This window comes from Leuresthes tenuis, unplaced genomic scaffold (assembly GCF_036924035.1).
Source record: "Leuresthes tenuis unplaced genomic scaffold, fLeuTen1.0.hap1 SCAF_6, whole genome shotgun sequence".
NCBI lineage: Eukaryota > Metazoa > Chordata > Actinopteri > Atheriniformes > Atherinopsidae > Leuresthes > Leuresthes tenuis.
Window position 1 is genome coordinate 18,073,633 of NW_027325360.1, and position 22,969 is coordinate 18,096,601.

At 39.9% G+C, this 22,969-nt stretch overlaps 1 protein-coding gene across 1 annotated transcript; it reads right to left on the bottom strand.

The window, feature by feature from the left end:
- Window positions 1-72: 72 nt before the first annotated feature.
- On the bottom strand, window positions 73-9,333 carry myo1ha (myosin IHa). The gene is made up of 31 exons (XM_072387987.1): window positions 9,205-9,333; window positions 8,992-9,107; window positions 7,602-7,800; window positions 7,423-7,503; window positions 6,854-7,033; window positions 6,663-6,761; window positions 6,456-6,569; window positions 6,305-6,376; window positions 6,097-6,216; window positions 5,953-6,020; window positions 5,454-5,559; window positions 5,292-5,372; window positions 5,112-5,203; window positions 4,766-4,860; window positions 4,608-4,654; window positions 4,335-4,415; window positions 4,067-4,172; window positions 3,861-3,978; window positions 3,662-3,775; window positions 3,469-3,545; window positions 3,310-3,378; window positions 2,028-2,112; window positions 1,772-1,934; window positions 1,600-1,683; window positions 1,394-1,487; window positions 1,264-1,319; window positions 1,047-1,182; window positions 875-945; window positions 572-669; window positions 384-483; window positions 73-293 (listed from the first exon to the last, which is right to left on the bottom strand). Exons 1-31 carry the CDS (start codon window positions 9,325-9,327, stop codon window positions 267-269), a joined length of 3,072 nt encoding a protein of 1,023 aa, XP_072244088.1. The 5' UTR covers window positions 9,328-9,333; the 3' UTR covers window positions 73-266.
- Between the last annotated feature and the right edge of the window lie 13,636 nt (window positions 9,334-22,969).

The following is a 22,969-nucleotide window of genomic DNA, read 5'->3' on the forward strand; positions in this document are numbered from 1 at the left end:
TACAACTTGTGCTTTGAATTAAAGTGCTCTGGATACTAGTCTCAGTCACTGGGTCAAGTACAGACAGAAGAAAACCTTTGATTCCAGATTCATGTATAGATGACAGTTGTGTTTCTATCCAGAAAGCGAGCTCATCCTGGCTATTTGATGGGCTGCTTGTGTTTCTGGTCAGCTGTGTATCCTACAGGCATGTTGATACTCTCCTCAGGGGTCTCCTGATGAAATATGCAGGTGCTACTTGTGTGTCTCCTCCACAACCCCACAAGTTACCGTGTCCTTGCCCGATTGGCAACCTGCAGCAACAAACAGTATGATTCATGTCTCATGACCAGAGCCTGAAATAGCACTTCAGCACATTCACTTCATCCCAGGGCTCAACTCACCACCATGAGGTGTCCGTTCTTAGCTTTGTACACCATGGGCTCCTGCCCCGTGCTAAAGTCCACCGCGCTCTCTTTCCCTGCCTGGATTTCAATCTTTATACTGACAGTTCATTGAAGACAAAGGATAACCAGTATTTTAGACCGCTGTTCGTATCAAATTGAACTCGTATTTCAAAGCTCAAACTCACCTGCCCTGAACGACGCTGATCGCATTCTGTTTGTTTGCAATGATGCTGAGTTTGGTCAAAAACTCAAACAAATGGTCACACTGCATTACCAGGTCCCCCTGAAACAACCAGAGCAAAATATGTTGAGATACAAAGGACCTTACGCTAGTCTCTCACTTGAAAATACGATTTCCTGTACATAGAGGTCATGAAAAACCTTGTTTGAATTTGTTTTAATTGTTTCACCAAATCTGAACATTTCTATTTCAGCTATGAATAAATGAGCAATTCTAAATATCAATTGCACAATCCCTGTCCACATACCTTTTGTTTGGGGTCCTCACATGTTATATGGAATACAATGATGCCATCGGTCAAGTTACTGACCGAAATCCCTGCAATCAAATAACAGTCAAACAACAGTTTTTTCGCCCAACAAGCGAGAACATCCCTGATGGCCACTGCAATATACAGTATATTGTCACATTGCTCTGACCTTTGAGAGATGTGTACAGCACTCTCTGTTTGATCTTGGCCTCCTCAATCAGATAGGCAGCGGTCTGAGTGAGGATGAGCTGCCTTGGCCTTGGTTTGAAGCCATTTCTGTCGTACTTAATCACCGGAACGCTGTACTACAAACACAAAACCCAGTGCAGTGAGCTGATGTGTGGTCTGATGCTGAAATACCTTTCGTGGCAACGGAAATTTCTTACCTTAATCTGCTCATTGCGAATCACCTGGAGAATCCTCATGTTTATTTCTTGGTCACCTGAAGATATTATGTGATTCAAACACGATTGTTCAAAAGTAGATCGGCACTGTGTGACTGTATCTGATACTTACTGATCCTGGTGTCCAGAAAAGGCTGAGGGACGCTCTGTGGATAACTTTCCTTTTTGCCTTTGAAGATGGAGCTGGTAACAAGCTTCAGTTGAAGCTGAAAGGACAGAAAATAGCTCTCTTTTTTTGTTTTAAATGCGAGTTTAAATATATATGTATAATTTACAGTAAATTACACTGCATTCTTTTACGTTACTTATGAGTCTTACTTGTGCTTTCCTCTGGGGTGTGATTCCTCTCACGTACTTTCGCACCATTAAGCGGTAGTGGAGCTCACGCAGTATCTCTGATGTCTAAAAAAAGGATAAAATCATGCGCAGAGTCCAAAAAACAGGAAAACTTGTGTTTAGGTTGATGAAATGATACTATGTGTTGTTATACCTCCGTCAGCACAGGTGGAGGAGTTAGCCAGGTGGTTTTATCCAAAACAGTCTTTGGCAGATTGTTTCTCAATCTGTTCAAGTAACTTTGTCTCACAAAGGCGAGATACTCAGAGTTATCCGTAGTTTTTGCTTGCCCCCTGGTCATGTAACCTTTGATGAATCTGAAATAGGTGGTAAAATAATGTGTGAGAGAAAATGTCACAGTAAACTTGAGAGGCATGGTGCGGCGATAATGCTTTCATCTTCTTACTTACTTCTTGATGACTTTCACAGCCCAGGCTCTCTTCTCTTTCTCCTTCCGAGCCTGCACTCCTCTCCAACAAGTTTCAATCTTAGTGGCTGCGTAGAATGGTCAGATGTATCTATTTATGTCATTCTTTTATCATCCATAATAAGCAGAATTAATAGTATTGTACATCTATAGTGATGCTTGAACATTTGTGAAATGTGAAAAAATCTCCACATTTCTGCATAAATATAATCTAAAAACTGACTAGATCATTATGTAAGTGCTAAAAGTCTATAAAGAGAACCCTAAGACCTTTAGTGCTCTCTGAATATGTACAATCAAGTACACCCACATGTTGCATCGGGACTAAATGGGTTCCAACAGGGATCAAGTGTATCAGGGCATGAACAAAAGAGAGCTGTTGATGCATCGGATTTGAAAAGGTTGTACAACCATCTCTAACATTTGGTATCCGCAGTCAGACTGATTATGTACAATTAGAGGAGATCTAAAATCACTGTTACCCTTTACAGAGGTGGTCAACCAAAGATCAGACCACAAGCATGACTTTTATTGTCTGCAGGGTCCAAAAGGAGCTCAGTTAGCCTCTTACCAAACTGAAGCCACCATCAGGGGAACGTTAAACATTATGTGGTGTGCATGATAGGGCTCCAAAGAAAAACGCCACAGCTCTGCAAAACTAACATTGATTCATCAAGCCAGGAATAGAGATTTGTAGTTTAAATCAAACGTGAAACACTGCATTCAAGCACAGAAATGTGTGGCTGTCTGTGGAACCTGGTGGTGGCAGCATCTTGGTCTGGGGTTGTTTTCCTGCCATCGGTGATGGAACAATTACATTTTAATCATACCAGCAAATTCTAAAGAAGAACGTCAGCAGCAGTAAACATGAACTTAATCTTAATCTTAAAGTGACACATCTTAATAGCACAAGTCATTTGGTGAAGAATGGTTAAAGAAGAATCAAGTTCATTCAAAATGCTAACCTTAATCCAATAGAAATTATGCGGAAGCTGTTCTGTACAGAGGAATGGACTAAAACTCCTCTAAGCTGATGTAGAACTGAGCATCAATTAATGTTCATTTCCAGGTGCTGTTAACTGACCTTTTGCCACTCAGAAATGTAATGTTAGATTTGGTTCCTTAAGAAACCAGTGACTCAGTTTTTTTCATTAGTTTACTTGGGTTCTCTTTATCCACTTTCTGGACATATTTTTATTTTCATAGAAATTACAAAAATCCTAAAGGGTTCACAAACTTTCAAGCAGCACTGTTGTTACATTTACCAGCCTCCTTCTGTTTTCGGAATTCTCCCTTTGCCCTGTATCCTTTGTATTTTGCCTGAAGTCGCGTTGCTGCAAATCCAGAGCATAAAATTTCATTCATGCACTGATGATGATGATGATGATGATGAAAGTTTTGAACTTAATTTGATTTAAACTCACCCAGGTCATGTTTACATTTCTCAAAAGCATCCTCTGTGGCATAAAGTGTCCTGGGATGGCGGATGAATATTTTGGTTCTATAGAAAGCAAATGATGAACTCTCATCATTTTATAAGAAATGCTTATTATTATTATTATTATAATTATTATTATTATTATTTAACCCCTGAATAGCAGTAAAAGCTTTCCTCACCGTCCCATTTTGTATTCATTTGGCAGGTAGCCCAGATGTTGAGCCAGTGCTTCGACTCCATCGGCAGGCACTCCTCTCCAGTGTGGCCAGGTGGCTGGGCACAGAGGTTTGTATCTGGAAGAAGAACCAAATGACTCACAAGCGACACTTTATAATTGAAAAATCAAAGATGAATTTGGGTGGACGGTCATTTAAATACCTCTTTAAGAAGTCCTCATATTTGCGTCGGTAAGCAAATCCAGCTCGTCTAACTCTGAGATGCTCCATCAGACCCAGGTACTTTACCTGGTGTCTGATCAGTGCATCATCAAACTGACCTGTGGTTGGGTGTTAGACATAAGCATGAGTTAGACAAGCTCTTACACCTCTGTCTTCTTAACATTAACTGCCTCTCTATTGATCTACCTGGCTTCTTGGACTCATTAGATTTGAGACAGCGTATGTACCAGGCCTCTTTCGCCATGAGCATCTCTGTCAGCTTCAGCAGGCTGCACTTAAACTGGGTTGCCACCTACAGACGAAAGATGATGGTCATAATCCCAAATAGTTCGTCTGGCAAATGAACGCGGCTTAATGACGAGCTAGTCATATGGTTGCTGATGAAAAGCTAAAGAAAAACAGTGTCACATGTTACAGTTGAAGGATAAAAGGAGCCAAACATAAATCAACATACCGTTTCTGGTCTTCTTTTGTTTTCTGTCTCCATGGTGGCAAAGCACTCTCTGACTATGGCATTTTTAGACTGACACATCAGCTATAGGAAGACGGGGAATAACATACAATAATACAAACATGCTGGCACATAAATACGGATTTGTCTTATACCAAACATTTTATTCTTGTTTTATTGACAAGCCTCCAACATAAACTGAATAAAAGATTATCTTATGGAAAACTCTGTATCAGCGTGTCCCGAACTAAGCCGTATACAAAACTGCCGACTTACATCTTTTATGTTTCTGTATAGCAGGTCATTGTTTTTGTCCAAAAAACCTAGAATGTAACAGAACAAAAACTGAATTTTGGAATCACAGAATGGGAGGTTTACAATCAAACAGTTTAGCTGAATGAGGGGAGAAGGCCAAAGACTGTGGTTCTTTTTACCCACAACGCAGTATGTGACCTCCCCGGCGTAATGCAGGAGACGGAAATCTCCCCTCTCCAGAGTCTTACGTGTCAATTTGTCAGCCAGTTTGTGCCTGCAATCCAAGAGGTGGAGAAACACAAAGCGTTTAAGAGTGAGTAAATTCTAATCCTCGGTCTCCACTGGCTCGTTGCTAGAGCGTGAGTTGTACTCTGTCACTTAGACCGACAAGCCATTTAATCAAAGCACATTAATTACCCCAAAAACAGCTTATACATGATTACTGTTCAAGAAATAAATTCAATGTTTTGTAAGGTTTCGAAATTTCCCTGCTTGTGACGTCATCTCTTTTAGGATTTAACTCACGTTACAAAGTGGGGATGATTTCCCATCTTTTCTTCCAGCCTCTCCAGGAAGGTGAGATCTGTGGCATCTCCTGGTCTGAGACACTCTTCATCCTGCAGGATAATCATAAGCTGGTGTATGTATTTGTTTTTTTTAGTTTTTAAATGTTTAAAACCGAGACAACAGCCTGAAAATACACACCAGTATTGATATGATTCCTCTGTGTCTCTCCTCAACCAGGTCACAGATTATCTTGTTGTTGAAGAACTGAACTGGTTCCCACTGGGGGGGAAAAAACTGTTTAGAGCACACGAAGGGAAATGGTCATTCATTCATTAAGTCATTCCTTTTTCATTACGTTACCTCAATTCCCTCTGCTTCATATTCTTCCTGCTCAGATTTGAGTGTCAGCTGGATAAAAAGCTGCTGTAGCTTCTCATTGCAGTAGTTTATGCAGAATTGTTCAAAACTGAGGAAAAGAGTGAAGACAGAGAGACCAAGCTCAGCAACTGTCGTTTTTACAATGAGTTCTTCATTTTCTTCATGTACTGTATCCTCGTAGGGCATCAAACAACCGTCCATCAAGCCATTCATCAACTATACTTTTTTATCCTGGGCATGGCCACAGAGCCGACAGCATATCCTCTGTCACAAATCCATCACAGAGTTAACACAGAGAGACATGCATGTATGCACGCTCACTCTCACAACTACATTCCCTTCAGTTGGACTTTGAGAGGGAGCTAGAGCACCCAGAGAAAACCCAGAGTTCATGCAAACTACAAACAGAAAAGCCCCATCCCATCAACAGATTCAAACCCAGAACCTTCTTGCTGTAAGGTAAAAAAGGATTCCCACCCACCTGTTGACATAGAAAACCTCAAATCCATAGATGTCCAAAAGCCCTATAACCGTCTTCTGTGCGGAGTCCTACCATAAAAACATCAATGAAAAGCATGTAACTGTCTGGGATTTCTTAAATGTAACACACACTTCACTCCTTCACCTTGTTTTCCATGGAATCATTGATCCTGTTGACCAGCCAGGTGAAGGTCTGTCCATAGATGGCTTTAGCCAGGGCATCTCTGGCATAGATGGCATGATCAACTGTGAATGGACTGAGGACCTTTAAAGTGAGAAAAACATTGGCTGTTTAACCAGAAATACCAACTGAACCCTTAACAAAACTTAAGGACATTTCAATGTGCATGAACCTGATCCATTTTGGCCTCTATCTTCCTGAATGTAAGTCCCTCCTGAAGACTGTGGGCATCCACATCTAGCAGCTGTAAGGAAAAATGATCTCAGACAGTGCATCTTGTGCTTGCTGGACATCGAAAGAACATGTTTTTTCCATTTCCTTACATTTGAAACCCAGTGCAGTTCTGTGTTTTTGTCCAGAATGGCACGGCCTTTGCTGTCAGTGTCAAACTGAACGTTCCCCAAGTGGAGAACACTTGCAACAACCCCAAACAAGTGCTGCACAGAATTATGATTTTAACAATATTGCAAAACAGCAAAAACATCTGGTGCACGGTCGGTCAAAGCATCCGCAACTTACATCCAACTTACATTAGTAATCATTTCATCAAAGTCAATGATTTGCAGTGCATTTTTGACTGATTTCCAGTCATTTTTGTCATTAATGGATGGCACAGTGGCACACTCCCCCTGTCAGAAACAATAAACATAAAACAAACTGTCAAAGTGTTAAACTTTCATGAGCAGTTTTAGCTAAAGAAGCCTCATGAAGTCATACACACTTGTGTTAGATAGTTGTAATGCTGACAGTTTCTTTCCAAGCCCAGTTGCCGCAGTAAGTCATCTGATCCTCCCTCCACCAACTGATAGAAGATGTGGAAGTTTCTCTCCCCATGATTTTGATGAACAACCCTCGACTTCTCCAGCAGGTAGTTCAGTATATGTCCTCCAACAGCGTCCCCCTATGGGCATCAGGATCCTAAAGACAGCAGTTCTACAACTTGCAGGAAAAAACATAGCCTATGGTGCAGTGACCAGATTTAAGACTTTTTAGGATGTACCTCCTTCTTAATTTCTTCTGAGAGGAAGTTGATAATCTATCTTTGCTGCTATTTTTTTCTCTTATTTGTTTCTTGCAAACTATATTTTTTGTATTAGAAAAAAAAGAACATTGATTTATCTTTTTCAGTACTGATAAACAATGTTGCCCTTGTCTGAGGACTTATCGTTCTTGTTTAGGGCATCAAAATAAGAAAAGGCAACAAATCATGAAACAAAACCATAGTCATCACAAACAAATCAGGATCTCTTTTAAAGAGTTATATGCCCTGCTATTTCTGTGGCTTCTTACCTGGCTGTTAAACTGAATATCCATATACTTTCCAAACCGACTGGAGTTGTCATTTTTCAATGTTTTGGCGTTCCCAAAAGCCTGCAGTAAAACATCATATCATTCAGAGCAATCAATGTAAGCATCACCTGCTTTTAGGCATGTCGCAGCAATGGTAAATCATAAAGTAACAGTCTGACCTCCAGGACAGGGTTGGACATGAGCATTTTGTCTCGGACTGTGTTTAGTAAATTGGTGCTCGGACAGCTGACAGCATAATACTGTAGAATCTTCTTGGAGGCCTCAGTTTTCCCTGCTCCACTCTCACCAGAGATGAGGATGAAGTGATTGTTGAACTCTGTCAGCATCGTGTGGTAGGCATTATCTGACAAGGCATAGCTGCAGCATACAACAAACTTATGAAATATCACTTAAACATAAATTATTGTCAAAACTGTATCAAATCCAAATCCACTATTTCTAGATTCTATCTATCTATCTATCTATCTATCTATCTATCTATCTATCTATCTATCTATCTATCTATCTATCTATCTATCTATCTATCTATCTATCTATCTATCTATCTATCTATCTATCTATCTATCTATCTATCTATCTATCTATCTATCTATCTATCTATCTATCTATCTATCTATCTATAAAGATCTGCACACCTAAACTTTCTAAGTGTTTGGACCCTTGGGCTGTGTCCATCTCCAAGAGGAGATGAAATGACTAAGAATGTGTTAAAATGAAAATTAAGTGTCCATCCTTCTAAAATGACTCAAAAAACAGAGAGGTACTATATTCAGGCTTTATTAATGTGAATCTGGGTTCAAGTGACAACTGGTTTGCTGAATAATGGCAACCTCTTAGGGCCGTGTTCATTAAAGAAACCCTCATCTGCAAGATAAAAGCTTTACTTCCATTTGTGGTCTTGTGTATTTTGCCTGGCCTGGACATAGACTATCACAGTGAGTTCATAGTTCTGACAGTGAACCACAGAGGTGCTAGTGAGGCTATATATGAGGGTAATTCCCAGGAACAAACTGTCAAATAATGAACATTTAAAACATTGCCAAGATCACACTTTTAAAATCACCACCTTTTATTCAAGGAAGCTAAAACGTAGTCATGGATATGACTACGTTGAATGTTATGAATGTTTTAAAGGAAGAGGGAGAGCAATACAACCCCTCTTTCGAGAAAATCTGAACATCTCTCCTAAAATTTGTACAACACGGGTATCTTCCATGTTGTGGAGGAGTGAGCCACAAAGAATAAAGTTGGACACAGGTATTGATAAAGCAAGTGTGCCCAAGTAATGAAAAAATATATACATATTTGAATCTAGGTTATGAATAGTGCATTGAATTATATTGGCATGAAATTTTTAACACAGTGAATCTATTTCTTAATTTTACATATAACATATGCCTGCTGTTAAAATGAGTAATGCAGCTGCTGTAAGGTGATACAGTTTTGAATCATTTGACATCTGTGAAATAGTGCAACTATGTAGTACTCACTTTTTTCATAAACTGCTGAAATAAACTATTGTAGTGCCCATGCAAACTATGCACTCACATGTGAGGTGGAAGCTCAAAAAAGTTGACACCCATGTAGATGTCCATCTGTTTCTTATTGTAGATGTCCAGCTCCTTGTATGGATTGACAGACACTAACAATGTGCCAATGTAAGTCTAAAACAATGAGAGGGGAAAAAAGTTACAATGTAAATGCAAATGTGCACACACACTTTTCATAAGTCGGGTCGAAATCGTCCTTGTCCAGACTCACGTAGATAAGATCCTTGCTAAAACGTTTCTTTAGGTTGCTGATAAAGGCCGCCTCTGTGGTTTCATCGAGGAGTACAAAGTCTTGGATTCCCACCCGGTCCCTCGCAGTCAGGGCACCCTCCATGTCTAGCTGACCCTAAGCAACAAGTGGTACAGTATCAACCATAAATGAGCTAAACTTGAAAGCTAAATGCCAGTTATTTCTAAAACACATAACACATGCAATTTGTACTTCATAGTCACCTGATCAAGAATATACCATTTCTAACTTTGGAAATATGAATAGATAGAGGAGGCAAACAAGATCAAAGTAATAAAACGTGCAACATTTGTGCACACAAGAGATTTATTTTTTTTTAATTAAACTATATTGCATATTGACAACTGCAGCTGATGTTTGAATAATTGGCTCCATGAGAGAGGACGGCGCTGGAAAAAGCACCAGAAAAAGCACAAACATGGTGTCTGTTAGATCTATTGAAATCAGAAGTCTTGAGGTCTTAAATGTCTTTGAAGCCGAGGTCTGTGATTGTGCAGATGAACAGACATAAGATAATCATTGCTACACAGCACACAAGGACCTTGGCTGGCAGCCCATGGTTGACTTGAGCTGGCGCACCAACCAAACACAACACAGTGTGCAAATGGACTGGCTGAGCCTGCGGCACATTTAAGAAGCATAGTGGGAAAAAAATTCCACCAATCTGTTTTGCATTCGCAGCATCAACACTTAGACCAAAGGTTTTCACAGCTTTTGTTGGTTTTGCATTTTTTTCTCCCTCTTTTGGAAGCAGAAGTCCTTTGATTCTCAACTCTCTCTGCAAAAACATTAAAAAAGATAATCCAATGGATCTAATTGACACAAAGCCCTCCTTCCCTCCTCCCTCCCTGCTCTGTCCTCCGCCTATGGCCCTCATTTATTCTGAGAAAGGCCAAGTGTTTTTGTCCTGTAAATACCACGGAGCAGAGACAAAAAAACGTCTTTAAAATGCAGTCTACAATCCATTACACATATTCCCCCTGCATATCTATTCAGTAATTATTCATTAGAAAACATTTAACGTCACAGTGAATTTCACACTAGGCAGTCGAAACACAATAGAGGAGATTTGGCCTATTTTGGGGTGAGGAGTTGGGGAGGGGTTAGCTGTACAGAGGAAGGGTGAAGGCGAAGGAGGCGGGGGGAGAAGGGGAGCAGTATTTGTCTGATCTGAGAACCTCTGAAATGGGGCCGTCTTGAGACAACGGGACAGACTAAATAGTGCAGTAACGGTCTGTGCCCTGCTGTTTGCTATGACACTCATTTAGTTTGCTTTAGTGTGCCCCGAGGGCAAACAATAGAGGCTTGTTCTTAGCAATCCTCTGCTGTAATTTGGACTTCATTACTTTGCTCATACAGGGCCCCATGGAAGGTTTGGAGGAGGCTAGTCAGATGAGTGTTTTTTTTTCCACCTGTCAGCACTGCACCCCCAATCCTCTCAGTCCTCTTTTCAACAATACTCCTCACCCCGTGTCCCCACCAATAACCCTCACACGACCCCCTTCCCACATCACCCCCCCTCCCACCCACCCACTTTAAGCCAATGAGACAGGTGAACAATATCATTGAAGAAACCCTTTTTTGGACGTCAGAATCAATCTGGCGATGTGATGGTAGCGGTGCTGGTGTGGGGTATCTGTGACACCCCTTCCTTCATGGGAACAAACTTCTCTCAGGGCAGCACAAGCAGACAATGTGCTGGGACAGCGTGACTTAGGGATCTGCCATACAGTATTACAAGTAATAACATGGATAGATAAGCTCCTGTCAAGAGAAGGATTAATGAATTCAGTCTTGATAATAATGCTAATGTTTTCGGTTTTCTGACTAAATCTAAAAGTTTGCTGTTTTCCATTCAGGTTTCTTTGGTGTCCTGCCGGTATTTCTTTTTAAGAAAGCTGTCTGCAGCAAGCAGAAGGGTTTCTAATGACCGTACTTGAAAGGCAGAACACTAAATGGGCGTATTTAGTCCAGGAGGACAAGGGAGCCTGAACTGAAGAAAACATCGGACTACTGAAAAGGTTGATGCATGTGTTATTTGTAGCCCTATACATTCAACAAACTAAATGAGCTTGATTGCAATTACAATTACAATTAAACAACAGATAATCCAGTTCAATGCACAACTGGAAGAAAGTTTATGTAATGAATCCTTAAAGCCGTCATCAGATCAGGTGGATCACCATGCTACCTCAGAGCGCAAGCAATTGTATTTTAATTAAGAGATGGTCCCTCGTCTTGGTCTAGAGTGTCAGTGTTGCCTAAGACAGAGTGACCTCATCTATGTGAGAAGTGGAGGTAGCTTTAGATGGGGGAGGGAGGGGGAGCAGCTGCTGGGACATTTTATGGTTTTACTCAAAAACAAGAAGATGTATTTCTCTGTTACAAGCATTTTATCTGACCATTTTACCTCAGAATAACTGGGCCCCACCTCCCAAAAACATCTTGGAGAATTGCTTCAACATTTTATGAAAACTGCTCATTTGCTCTCTGAGTAAACGGTTAAATGAGGTGAGTGATACAGCGCTCAGATTTGTGTGTCAAATATGAAGCTACTCCACAGTCGAGCCTAACTTTGTATAAACTGTTCTAAAGAGGGTGTCCATTGGACTGGAGCACAGTCAGCCCATCAGCACCTCATAAGCCCTCTTAACACCGTAATGTCCGTTTCATTTGCACGGCAAATTAAATAGTGGAGAAGAGTGATACTGTCAAAACTTTGTAGTCAAAAGATTGTACTAAAATAACTCGTTGAAAATTGCAAATAAACTAGTCAAAACAAGTAAAGACCTAGAAGTGCTGCCTGGTAGGCAAATTTTGTCACGCTAAAACTGATCCAACTTGAATAGCTTTTCCTTTGTCTCACCTTTCTGCTGAGCTAAGCTTGATGGCTGCTGGCTGTAGCTTCACATTTATCCCACTGGTATCACTCAACCCGTCTGACTCTCCACTTGAAAGCAGGTTCCCGAGATGGAAAACATTCTTTCTGAGATGATCATGAGTCATCCTACCCCACAGATTTAAACTGAGACTAAGATCGTCATAGCCTTCAGGTGACTTCTCTCAGCATCACTCATAGAACATAAATGAACTGTCAGTTGTCATGCTTCCCTTGCCAAATTAGCTGACGGCTCGATATCTGAACTGCACCTAGATCTTTGAAACACGAAAAGGAAAGGAAAGAAAAAGAAACAATTAACGAAGAGCAAATGATACTTTTACAACACAAAGTAAAGCCAAACCTGCATTTCCAAAGCTAGTTTAGTCTGCTAACCAGCTCCAGAGTCTCAGTCTGAATCCAAACTGAAAAAATGTCCTCCTCACCACAGAAGTTAGACAAAAATAGTAAGTCCTCCTGTGTCTGCTTGCATGGAGTCAGTCACTGAGCCACTAGATTCTTGGCAGGTAGTTGGCAAAAGTCAGAATTGTACAATGCTACAACAACACGTTTACTGTGCTCTCTGTTATGTGCAGTGGCTCATTCATGCAGTATGTGCTGGTAGAGCAATACTAGAGATGCTGCATGGAGGCCAATGTACACATATACTGTTGTCTTTACTCAAGCTCAGGGCACTTTGGGCTGAGTGCTTAATCATTCATGTCTGGGAGGTGGAGGAATAGAGAGATCTTTTTCAGTGCTTACCTGGGTATCTACTGCTCTAATGAGTGTAACATAACAATACAGAAACAAGATCCAAACCACACCAATTTATTCACCTGTCTTTTTCTTCTCTATCTCTCCCAAAGCTCCATTACATCACTACCACAACAACAAAGAAGAAAAAAAACCCAGTCACATTCCTTCAGCTGGCACGTTTCAGATCTGATTACTGATCTTTGATTAGGTGGGTGCTTTACAGGCTGATCACCCACTGCTCTCAGCACGACAATGTTGCTCAGATAAATAATACTGTTTCAAACCACATTCAGAGCTGCCACCACTTGTAGTGCTTTGTAAGTTGCCGCGAGGCATCTTACACCCACAAAAATCAACATCTTGAACTGAAATTCCCCTTAGAAATTGAAATGTTTGAAGTTGAAGATTTTGGTGGTGTTTTGTTTCTGAAAATAAAGAAATAAAAGGGTGTGAGTGGAAGGAAAAGATCATGTAAACTGCAGGGTGATGGAGTCATCTTTTTTAATCCATTGACTTTCTCTTAAATCTAAACAGATTTTAAAAAGAAGTTCAATAAATGCACTTACATGCTCAGCAAAATTGAACACATAGATGTGACCTTAAGTTAGTGATTTATGTGTTTTGTGTTAAAGAGACCTTAGACACAACCAAATGTTGTATTGTTGCCTTTTGGACAGCTTTTAAACTATTATCAGTCATGCTATAAGACTGAAAGACATCCAACCGTGAAGCTCTTGGAAAATGATCATCGGAGAGCAAGAATATCGGAATGAGGGAATCTTCTCACAAACTCTTTACTCTTTTGCCCCAGTTGTGTCTCTTCATACACTGCTTAAAATATCCACTCTCCCTGCTGTGTCTTCTGTGCCAATTACACACTCCAATCAAAAGGTAAGTAAAGTAGGCTTTAAAGTGCTAAATAAAACATTTTCATGTAAAAAAGAAGTTAGGAAGGCCATCCTCCTTCCCAAAAAGCCCAGACTGCTCTGACTGGTCACCAAAGACACCCGATCAGGCTCCAATTAACACTAAACACTCGTATGATACAATGTATTGTATTATGCTACAGTGATTATATGAAAACACCAAAAATCTAATTTGATTTCAGGATTAAAACTCATTCATGATTTAACTGGTACTAGTGTTTCAGGGCTATTTAGGGCCTTTGTGAACCTTTAAGTCTCAGATGGCTGCGAAATTCAGTTTGGATTATATTAAAGGAGAAGGAGCAACTACATTTTGTCTCAAAGGTGCTCAATCTGTGTTACCATTTTCAGTTTAGCACAATATGATAGATGGTATAGTAGAAATTCAATGAAATGTAATAAGGATTGTAATAAAGGAAAGATAAAAACACTCTAGCCTCATTTGCATTCAACTTTATCTACTGATGTTTTTTTTCTCAAGCCTTCCTCAAGATCAGCGCTTATAGGAAAGCCTTACAAGATTCTCATTCTGTTGTTTTAATTGTAAAAAATGTATGATAATGATAGTAAAATGAATGAAAATATTACATAAAGTTATCTAATTCAACAGCTGAAAATTTTGGCTTTGTGGATGTTGTGCATGAACATTTTAAAATCAGAGCACTCGTGAGCAAGGCTCATATTTCATGTGGATTTTAAGCTGAACAAAGGCGTTTTCAACTGAGGAACATGAAGTGAGTGCAGCTCTTTCTTACAGCATTGACAGAATCTTACTTGTTGATGGCGAACATGTCACGATGTATTGAGCCTGCACGCACCAGACGGACGAACACTGAAGCTGAAGCCTCCAGGCTTTATGATACTTTCTGCACCAGACACAGACATGAAGAGTGAAAATACATCTGCAATAGACCTATAACAGACAAGTGTAGTTATACATGTGTGAAAATGCACAGAAATACTCCCACAGCAGGCAGCAAGAGAGAACCTGACAAAAAAGGGTGTACAAAAAGAAAAGCAGGTTTCAGAGGAGAACTATAAAGAAGTTGAAACAGGGAGACCTGCCAGCTGAATCTGAAGGATATAATACATGACTTTGCACAACAGAAAGCTTGAGGATAGCACCTGTAATCTAAGTTGAACTACTCTTCTGGCCTTGGTGCACACAGCTGCACCTCCACTCATCTCTGTGTCTGTGTGTCATGCACTGCCACAAAGAATGATTTCATCAGTCTTCATGCTGTCCCACCTGATTTTGACACATAGCTGCTGGCCTGTTCTCTTCTTTTCTCTAAAGCATGTGCCATTGTGCTGTTGCTGAGTATGGTTTATATTACACACCTCGGTGAAAAAAAAAAAAAAAAGTTAGGGAGGAGGTTTTTTTTTTTTTTAGAAGTTAACACCTGTAAACAATCTGTTTAGTTACAGTTTACACTGCAAGCTTGGCTGGAAACACAACTGGTCCAGTTGTACAAATGGCACAAGGTAAGGTCTTTCCTCTTGTTTAAACACAGTAGGTACCGTCTTCAATTAGTCAAATCATTTTGTGGCTCACAGAAAATATTCACACTGGACTGAAATGGAAGGCTTGCTACAAAAAAATGACACAATATTTCTACACCAATATTGAATTTGGAGTTAGGATATTGTACAAGAGTTTTAATCTCCAGCTAATCTGTTTCTTGTCTACAAAACTGGGAATACCTTAAAGTATGAGGAATTTAAAGGTTGGTGTAATAAAGTGTTTATTTCTGTAACCCAGTAACCAATGGTAGAAAACATTCTCTCTCCAAGGTAACACAGGTGTCCATTTTCTGTGCTCTGGTGACCCACATGTGAGAAAAGCTCAGGTTTCCCCCAGTTTATGAGCTGATTATTGTCTGAAAAGCTTTCAGTCAATTGTCTATAATGGAAGACCAGTTGAGTGTTCAACATATTAAATTATTCACTCTCCACTCTAGAAAAGTTGTCAAGGTTACCTCTGCTCATCGCCCCACCTCTTCCCCGTCCCAGCAATGCTTGTCCAATCTTAACAAGCTTTGTGCTACCCACTGGGCTCTGATTCAGCACGAGACCCGGCAAATCCAATTACACAGGAGTCAGAGAGGTTGATTTTCCCATTATAGATTCCATGCTGAGAATGAGAGCTGATGATAACACTCACATCACACCACTGCTGCCCACCCCCTCTCACTCTTCTCTCTTTATTTTTTGTCCATTTCACTGTCCCCCTCCCGTTATTTCTCTCTGTCCTCTTATCTAATTCCTCTTTTCCCTCGGACTTTCTTTCTTCCCATTTCTTTTCTTTGGATCTCTTGAGCTTTCATAGTCCATTATTCCAATTTTTCAGGGCAGCGTAACGAAGGCTGGGCCCCGTCATCACTTGTGTCCCAAAGTGATGGGTCGATGAGGTTACTTCATACCCCAGATTGGACATTTTTCATATGACAAAAACGTATGTCTTGCTTTAAAAAACAAACATAAACGTGTCTCCCTTAAAATTTTGATTTTGGTATTCTTTAATGTGCAAAACCTCCAAGTATCAACTAGCATCAAAGTTGGTTGGAGAATACGCCAAACAAAATTGCAAAACCAGAACTACTTCTTTTGTCAGCCAGGATAACATCTGAAAAGGTACTGCGAGACGTAAATGCAAAGTGACTCAGAAAACATGACTTATGGGGGTCTGAGTGCCACTCTAACTGGACACACCATGTGCTGGTTGTGCCACATCAAAACTAGATAAAAGCCCACTTGGAAATAATGCTCTTTTAAACTCAATCATCTGTGAAAAAGAGGAGGACTTTTGCTCCTTCTTTTCCATTTAGGGCAATGAAAAAGCCTGACATCGCTTTAGACCCTGAGGCTTTGGTGTTGACATAGGCCACTTAAAGGTCAATACCATTGACCTTTCTAGAGATTCAATAAATCCCTCTCTGTGATCACTGAGGACAACAGGATTTGGAAGTCCTGTAGTCTTTCCAGAGAAGTTATCTGCTGTGTAGGAGAAAAGAAGATGGTGTGACTGGACCTTTGGCATTTGTGATTGACCAATATGGACCAGTACTTTGTCAGTGCATTAAAGTATTTAACACATGGCTCAAAGTGAAAACTCCCACCAGTAAAGTCTGACGGTGGTGATTAAAGTATTCGGGTCCCATGTAAAAATATACATATACATATACATTTGAAATATGCGACACAATGAAAACAATCAATTACATGTAAAGATAAATATTTATTCATATTTACCCTGACAGCACTACTTAAGTAACAATATCATTGGCAACCATTCTTTATTTTTTCAATAAAGGCGCTACAATGCAGCAAATGTCACACTTTAATACACTGTATGTACATACGTTATAGATTTAACCTTCTCTTAATTAATCGTATGCTATTATATGTAACAATAGTGTTAAAAAATGTGTTTTTAATAGAAAATTCACAGTTGAATAAATCCAATGGAAAGAAAAGTAAATTCATACCTATTAAATATAATATAAGCACTTCTGCCAGTACTCCAGAGCAGTGTCTAGTTTAACATATGTAATTACACTCCACTAAAATCTAATGAGATGTTAACTCAGGAAGGAATGTAATATTATTGTGTTGAAAAGATATTGCTGCTCCTATGGATTAACACGCCGAAACCTGTTCATTTGCAACCTCAGAAAAGACTACAAACATTTGACTAAGACTAAATAATGTAATGGATTAAGTAGTAAACTGAATTAGAGGGATTAAGTAGAACTAATTATGTAGCACACCGAGTTCATGAGTCACTGCTGGTCACATTTCAGTGCCTGTAGATGAATTCTACTTTCTTTTGGATCTCTGTCTGAGTTTGACTCCAGTTTGGAACAGTTTCTTCTTCACTTTGTTTTTACCTTGGAGGGCGCAGTTACAGTCTCATGTGAACCATTAGGGTTACTTTACCTTTTGTCTTCACTTAATGTTTGATTAGGTTTAGGTACCTTTTTACTCTGACAACTAAGTTTTTTTTTTCCTTTAAAGACTGCAATTCAAATTTTAATTTGGTACACATAATATAAGTTGTAGAATCTATTACTATAGCTTTGGACTTCTGGTACAAGGGCGGGTGTGTTGTAGACACTGCATAAATGTGGTGGAATGTCAAACTTCTTCAGAAAAAGTTCCACCATGAATTGGCGAAGAGGACAGTGCTGTTACTGCTACAAATCATTGTTTTATTGCTTTGTGTGGAGAAAAACACTGAGCAATGATGATGTCGTTTAAAGATACATCACAGTGTAAGATTTGACGAGACTGCTGGGGGATCCACTCACAGGGGGAAGGCTCAAAGTGCATCAGTTTACACCTGGAACTAACAAGAGTCTCGAATGGCCACTTGTGCTGAAATGTCATCTCCCTGCTCTATATGCAAATAAACTCATGGCGGATGACACACACAGTCGGGAATGGCCAACAAACAGGACATTTCAGGATCAAATTTGCTAATGTTTCTGCAAAATCCTAAATGACATGAAGTGACCTGAGCAACGTCATCCCTTGTCACCACTTCCCAGACCACATTCAAGTGTGGTCAAAGCAATCAGCTCTCATTGAGTCATTGATACATTCTGAGTCTGTTAAAACCAGAACTCATAAATGCCAAGTCAACAGCTTTAAGGACATTGTTAAAGCCCTCTCTGATTTAGCATGTTAAAATCAGGTGAAAATGGGGCAGAAGTGAATTTGTGCATGTATCAAATATTCAGAAGGGCTCAACCCTGAGGCCTGTTCTGATCTCTTTTCACAGATGAGATTGTTTCCTCTGCAGCTGGATGCATTATACATTTATATACTAATGATACCAGGTTGCACTGCAGTGTAGATGTTGTACATCTAGATCTTATATTGCTTTAGGGCTGCTTTGATGATTTATAAGTTTGTTTGAGCTATGATTTTTCATGAGAACTGAAAATATTGATCATGAAAATCTCAAACAAGTTCTCATCTCTAGTAAGAACTAAACAAATCTTCAAAAAATGGCCAAGTACAAGTATCTTGGAGTTTGGATCAGTGAGAGGAAACTCTTTAAATATTAGGTGGCTAATGGTGAGCAAACTGAAACACAAAGTTGGTTTAAATTATGGGAATAAATCAAATTTTCCACATCATTATAGAGAGATCCTTATTGACTTAACTTTTATGGTTAGTGGAATATGGTTAAGATCTTTTAGTGGAGATGGTCATCAGTTTGAGCTGCTCGCTAAAGTTGGGTTTCCCCTCAAATCCCTGCAGAGTGTAATATACACTAGGGTTTATTTCTTTACATTATTTCTTTGCTGCCTTTTCGCTTTTTGCTTTCATCCTTCTCAAATGTGTTTCAATGACTGGATTTTATTTCAAGTCCATATTATTTTGAGGCCTCGTTGTCACTTCCAGTTTTACTTGCTTTGCACCTCCAACCCAGAGAACCATCTAAAGCTTGACTTTTATGGTTATGAGTTAGTATCATATCACATTTTTTTTCAAAATAAGAAAATGTCTTCGATTCACCCATTTTTTTCAACTCCAATTTTTCTTGTTCTAGCTTCCTTCTTTCTTCAACATTTCTGTGAATTTATCTGAGTTTTGATTGTCTTGTTTGCCTTTTCGTATTGCTTTTGATGCAGTTCATTCAATGGATATTTTGAGTCACAATAACAGGGATCTTTTCCCCCCTTTTTATTTAAATGGGCTATATTGCAAATGAGTTGAAATACAGAATGAAGGCATGTAATTGAATTATGACAAAAATATACTTCTTACATTTTTATTGTTAAGAAGTGATATTATATGCTTATACGAACAACTTGCCACAGGTGTTATGAATTAATCACCATCTTTCTTTTGTAAAGGTGTATCCACATCAGATGCTCTTGTAAGTCACCTGTAACTGACTGACCTCCCACAGGACAGCCTGTGACCTGACAGTCTGGACTCTCTGCTCCATCCAGGTTGAAGCTTTAATGGGAAAACAAAGTATTTGGCAGGACACTGATGTTGCTCCTCGGCTAAGTATGGCTGACAGTCGCTTCCTCTGTGTGACCACTGGGTCACTCTGGGTGACAAGCTCCACTGAGGGACACTGTGTCTCTGCCTGCAGAGGCGATTAGAGGGGCGAGCTGACCCCATTCTCAGAGGGGGCCGATGTGTTTTGAGTAAACATTTGGTGCAAGACAAAAACACAGGCTGCAAACCCAGTCCAACCCTCCGGCGGTGATCCCATTGTTTCCACATTACTCCTGAACAGGCATGAGGGACGAGAGCCGACACTCTGTGTTCCTCAGCTGCAGGGAGTGCTCGTGGACTGAGTGGCACTGAGTCTGCATGGATTACACAGAGCCAGGCCACTCCCACAGGTCACTGCCATTACCTTGATAGCCCTAAACATGTCATTATCTGCACAAATATAAACATTTTACCAACATCACCATTATTACAGCTGTACAAGTGCACATGAACAGAATGAGAACACACTTGCTTACAGCATTTGAACAAAAAAAGAAAAGATGCGTGAATTTACTTGAGCAAACTCAAGTTTTTTTTAATGTAAGATTACTTTTAGAACTTAAAAAATATGATTTATTGTAATTCAAGCAATTATCACTTACAATTAGGAGTTGAATTAAGGAACAATTAAAGTATTACTTAACTATAAACTTGAATTAGAAGTCTTTATCAGTTCATCATAGTGAAAGCAATTCAATGCATGCCAAAGCACAGATGAATTCAATGACTTTCCTAAATAAAAGCATGGATTCTCATTTTAAACTAGCTGAATTCATGCTATCCATCAGTTTAACTAAATATGAAGTTTGATTTGATTTAACAAAACAGAGTAAGTCTGTTTCATTCACATTTGAAGGCAGCATAGATTTCTAGTTTTTGAAATAGCATCAGCATTTACCCTGACTAACATTGCTTGGATGGCTTTTTAGATGAATGGCTTTTGGCTACATAGATGTAATATTAAAATGGCTTACGGTGTGTGTTTTTAATAGATTGAGAGAAAATCCTTTCACACTTGGTCCGCCATTGTTGTTTATATTGTAAGGCATCGTTGGCAGTAGTGATGTAAAATGTGAAACCTCACTTTTGCATTTTACTGTGTTAGAATAATCCTGAAATCATTATCTGATTATCATAATTAATTTAACTGATTATGCATCTGCTAAATGTACTGTATACTGATTACACAAGTCTTTACTTGACACATTTTCCAGCTTCATTACAGTGTTTCTGTTATTTTGCCCACCATCTGTTGATGGTACTGTTATTGTCCTGCATCATGAACCCTGGGTGCAAGGTCATCTAAATCATACCACCACCACCATCATCATCATCATCATCACCAGTCCATGGATTAGGGCTATAACAGTTTGAGCACGAGGCCCTGTAGTGCTCAGCTTGTTTCCAGATCATAACCCCGCGGGCTCTAGGACCTAAAGGATCCTCTCTGAGCATGGTCTTGTTTTTGTCCGTTACGTTCATGCATGTAATCATCGATTGTGCCTATTGTGACAGGCCGATTTACCATCTGTATGGTCCCATGGGGCTGATACTACTGATACTACAATCCCCCTTCATTTCCAGTCGCAGTTTAACTTCAAACTGGTTTCACATGTTTGTGCCTGGTAGCTATCAAATGACCCAACATGCTCTAGGTTTCTGTTGCACAAATCCTCATTTTCTGGAATTTATTTTTTTTTTGCTTTACATTTTTGCTGTTCTAGTAAAGTGTGCAACAACTTAAAGTGAAAAACGAGCTGATATTTGGAAGCCCATTCTTGTCATTCTGCACTCTCTTCAGGTCAGATATATCCCTGTCCTTAAGCAGACATCCGACCCTGTCATTTCCAGAGGCTTGTCTTCATGCTAAAGTACTTTTTTCCCCCTTCTCTTCAGACAAGTGTGAGCCTTTGCCGCCTCCTGCTGCAGCCCACCCGAGTCCCTGTACCACCCCCCCACCCCCCAGTACCCGCCTCCCCGGCTCCTTTTCCCACTGCTGAGGGGTGCAGGACGCGGCCTCTGCGGCGGGAAGCAAATTATCTCCAAGCACTTCCTCAAGAAAAAAAAAAAAAAAAAAAAGTTCACACTTACATACACAGATGCCGCCACAAGTTGCGACTCACAACGTCTTAGACCTGAACGAGGGAGTTGCTGTGAATAACTGTCCAAGAGGAAATGAAGAGCAAAATGGATATTTAATTCTATTCTTTTAAAATTGCTTTTTTTTTTCGTTTTTCTTTTTTTTCTTACTTTGCTTCTGTTCGATACGCCTGGATCAGTCATTTTAAAATACAACATTTTGATGCCATGTGGGTTAATCTGCACAACCTGGACATAAATTAGGCCTGAGGTTATGTATTTTGTCTTCTATTAAGACGCTCTGGGCACACCTGTGGAGCTGCAAGCGCGCACATAATACTAAAGCCTGGAAACCTCGGAGACTGACGACATGGTTTCATTTGTTTTTATAAACTTCAAGTGCAAAGACTACAGTGTCTGAGTGGAGTTTGATCCGACTTTTGGTGCAACAAACATATGTTTGACTGCTGTGGCTGTGCATGAAGGGAGCGCACGAAGTGTACACAACCCCCCCACCCCCTGAAAACTAAGCACTTGCTGTTTAAGTGCTGGATGTTGCCGGGACTGTTGACAGGTACTACATTAACAACAGCTGTCAAACTCATGGCATCCTCCTGCCCCCCGGGAAACTGGGAGCTCTGCTGAGGTCTCTACTGCGCATGTCTGAGCGCTGGACAGCTCCAGAGAGGGAAATTTAAAAACGGTTTTTGGGAGAATCAAGTGCAACACAGCGGAATACAGTACAGACACAGACCTGCTCTCACATCCTTCTATATCAACTAAAACAGGTGACTTTTTCAAATAATTCCTCTTTTTCAGAACCACAGTCTTTCTCAGATAGTCAGTTTTATTGAACCGGTTGTCACTTGAGTGATTTTTAGACTTTGACCATCATCTCTCTGTGGACTGGCTAAAGAGGTATACATTTAAGTTTAGTCAGATACAATGTGGCAACGTAGAAAGCATTTTACTGCTACTTTATGTTTAACGTATGTCAGCTATAATATTCTATATATTCTCTGTATTTTGAAATTTAATTCACTGAGTAAAAGGAGGACAGAAA

What these genes read in the sequence shown, in the direction of transcription:
- myo1ha (XM_072387987.1), bottom strand. Translation starts at nt 9,327, where the DNA reads ATGGAGGGTGCCCTGACTGCGAGGGACCGGGTGGGAATCCAAGACTTT. An exon ending in TATACAGAAACATAAAAGAT is followed by an intron (nt 4,416 to 4,607) that starts GTAAGTCGGCAG and finishes GTCTTCCTATAG; the next exon opens with CTGATGTGTCAGTCTAAAAA. An exon ending in CTCCACCTGTGCTGACGGAG is followed by an intron (nt 1,684 to 1,771) that starts GTATAACAACAC and finishes TCCTTTTTTTAG; the next exon opens with ACATCAGAGATACTGCGTGA.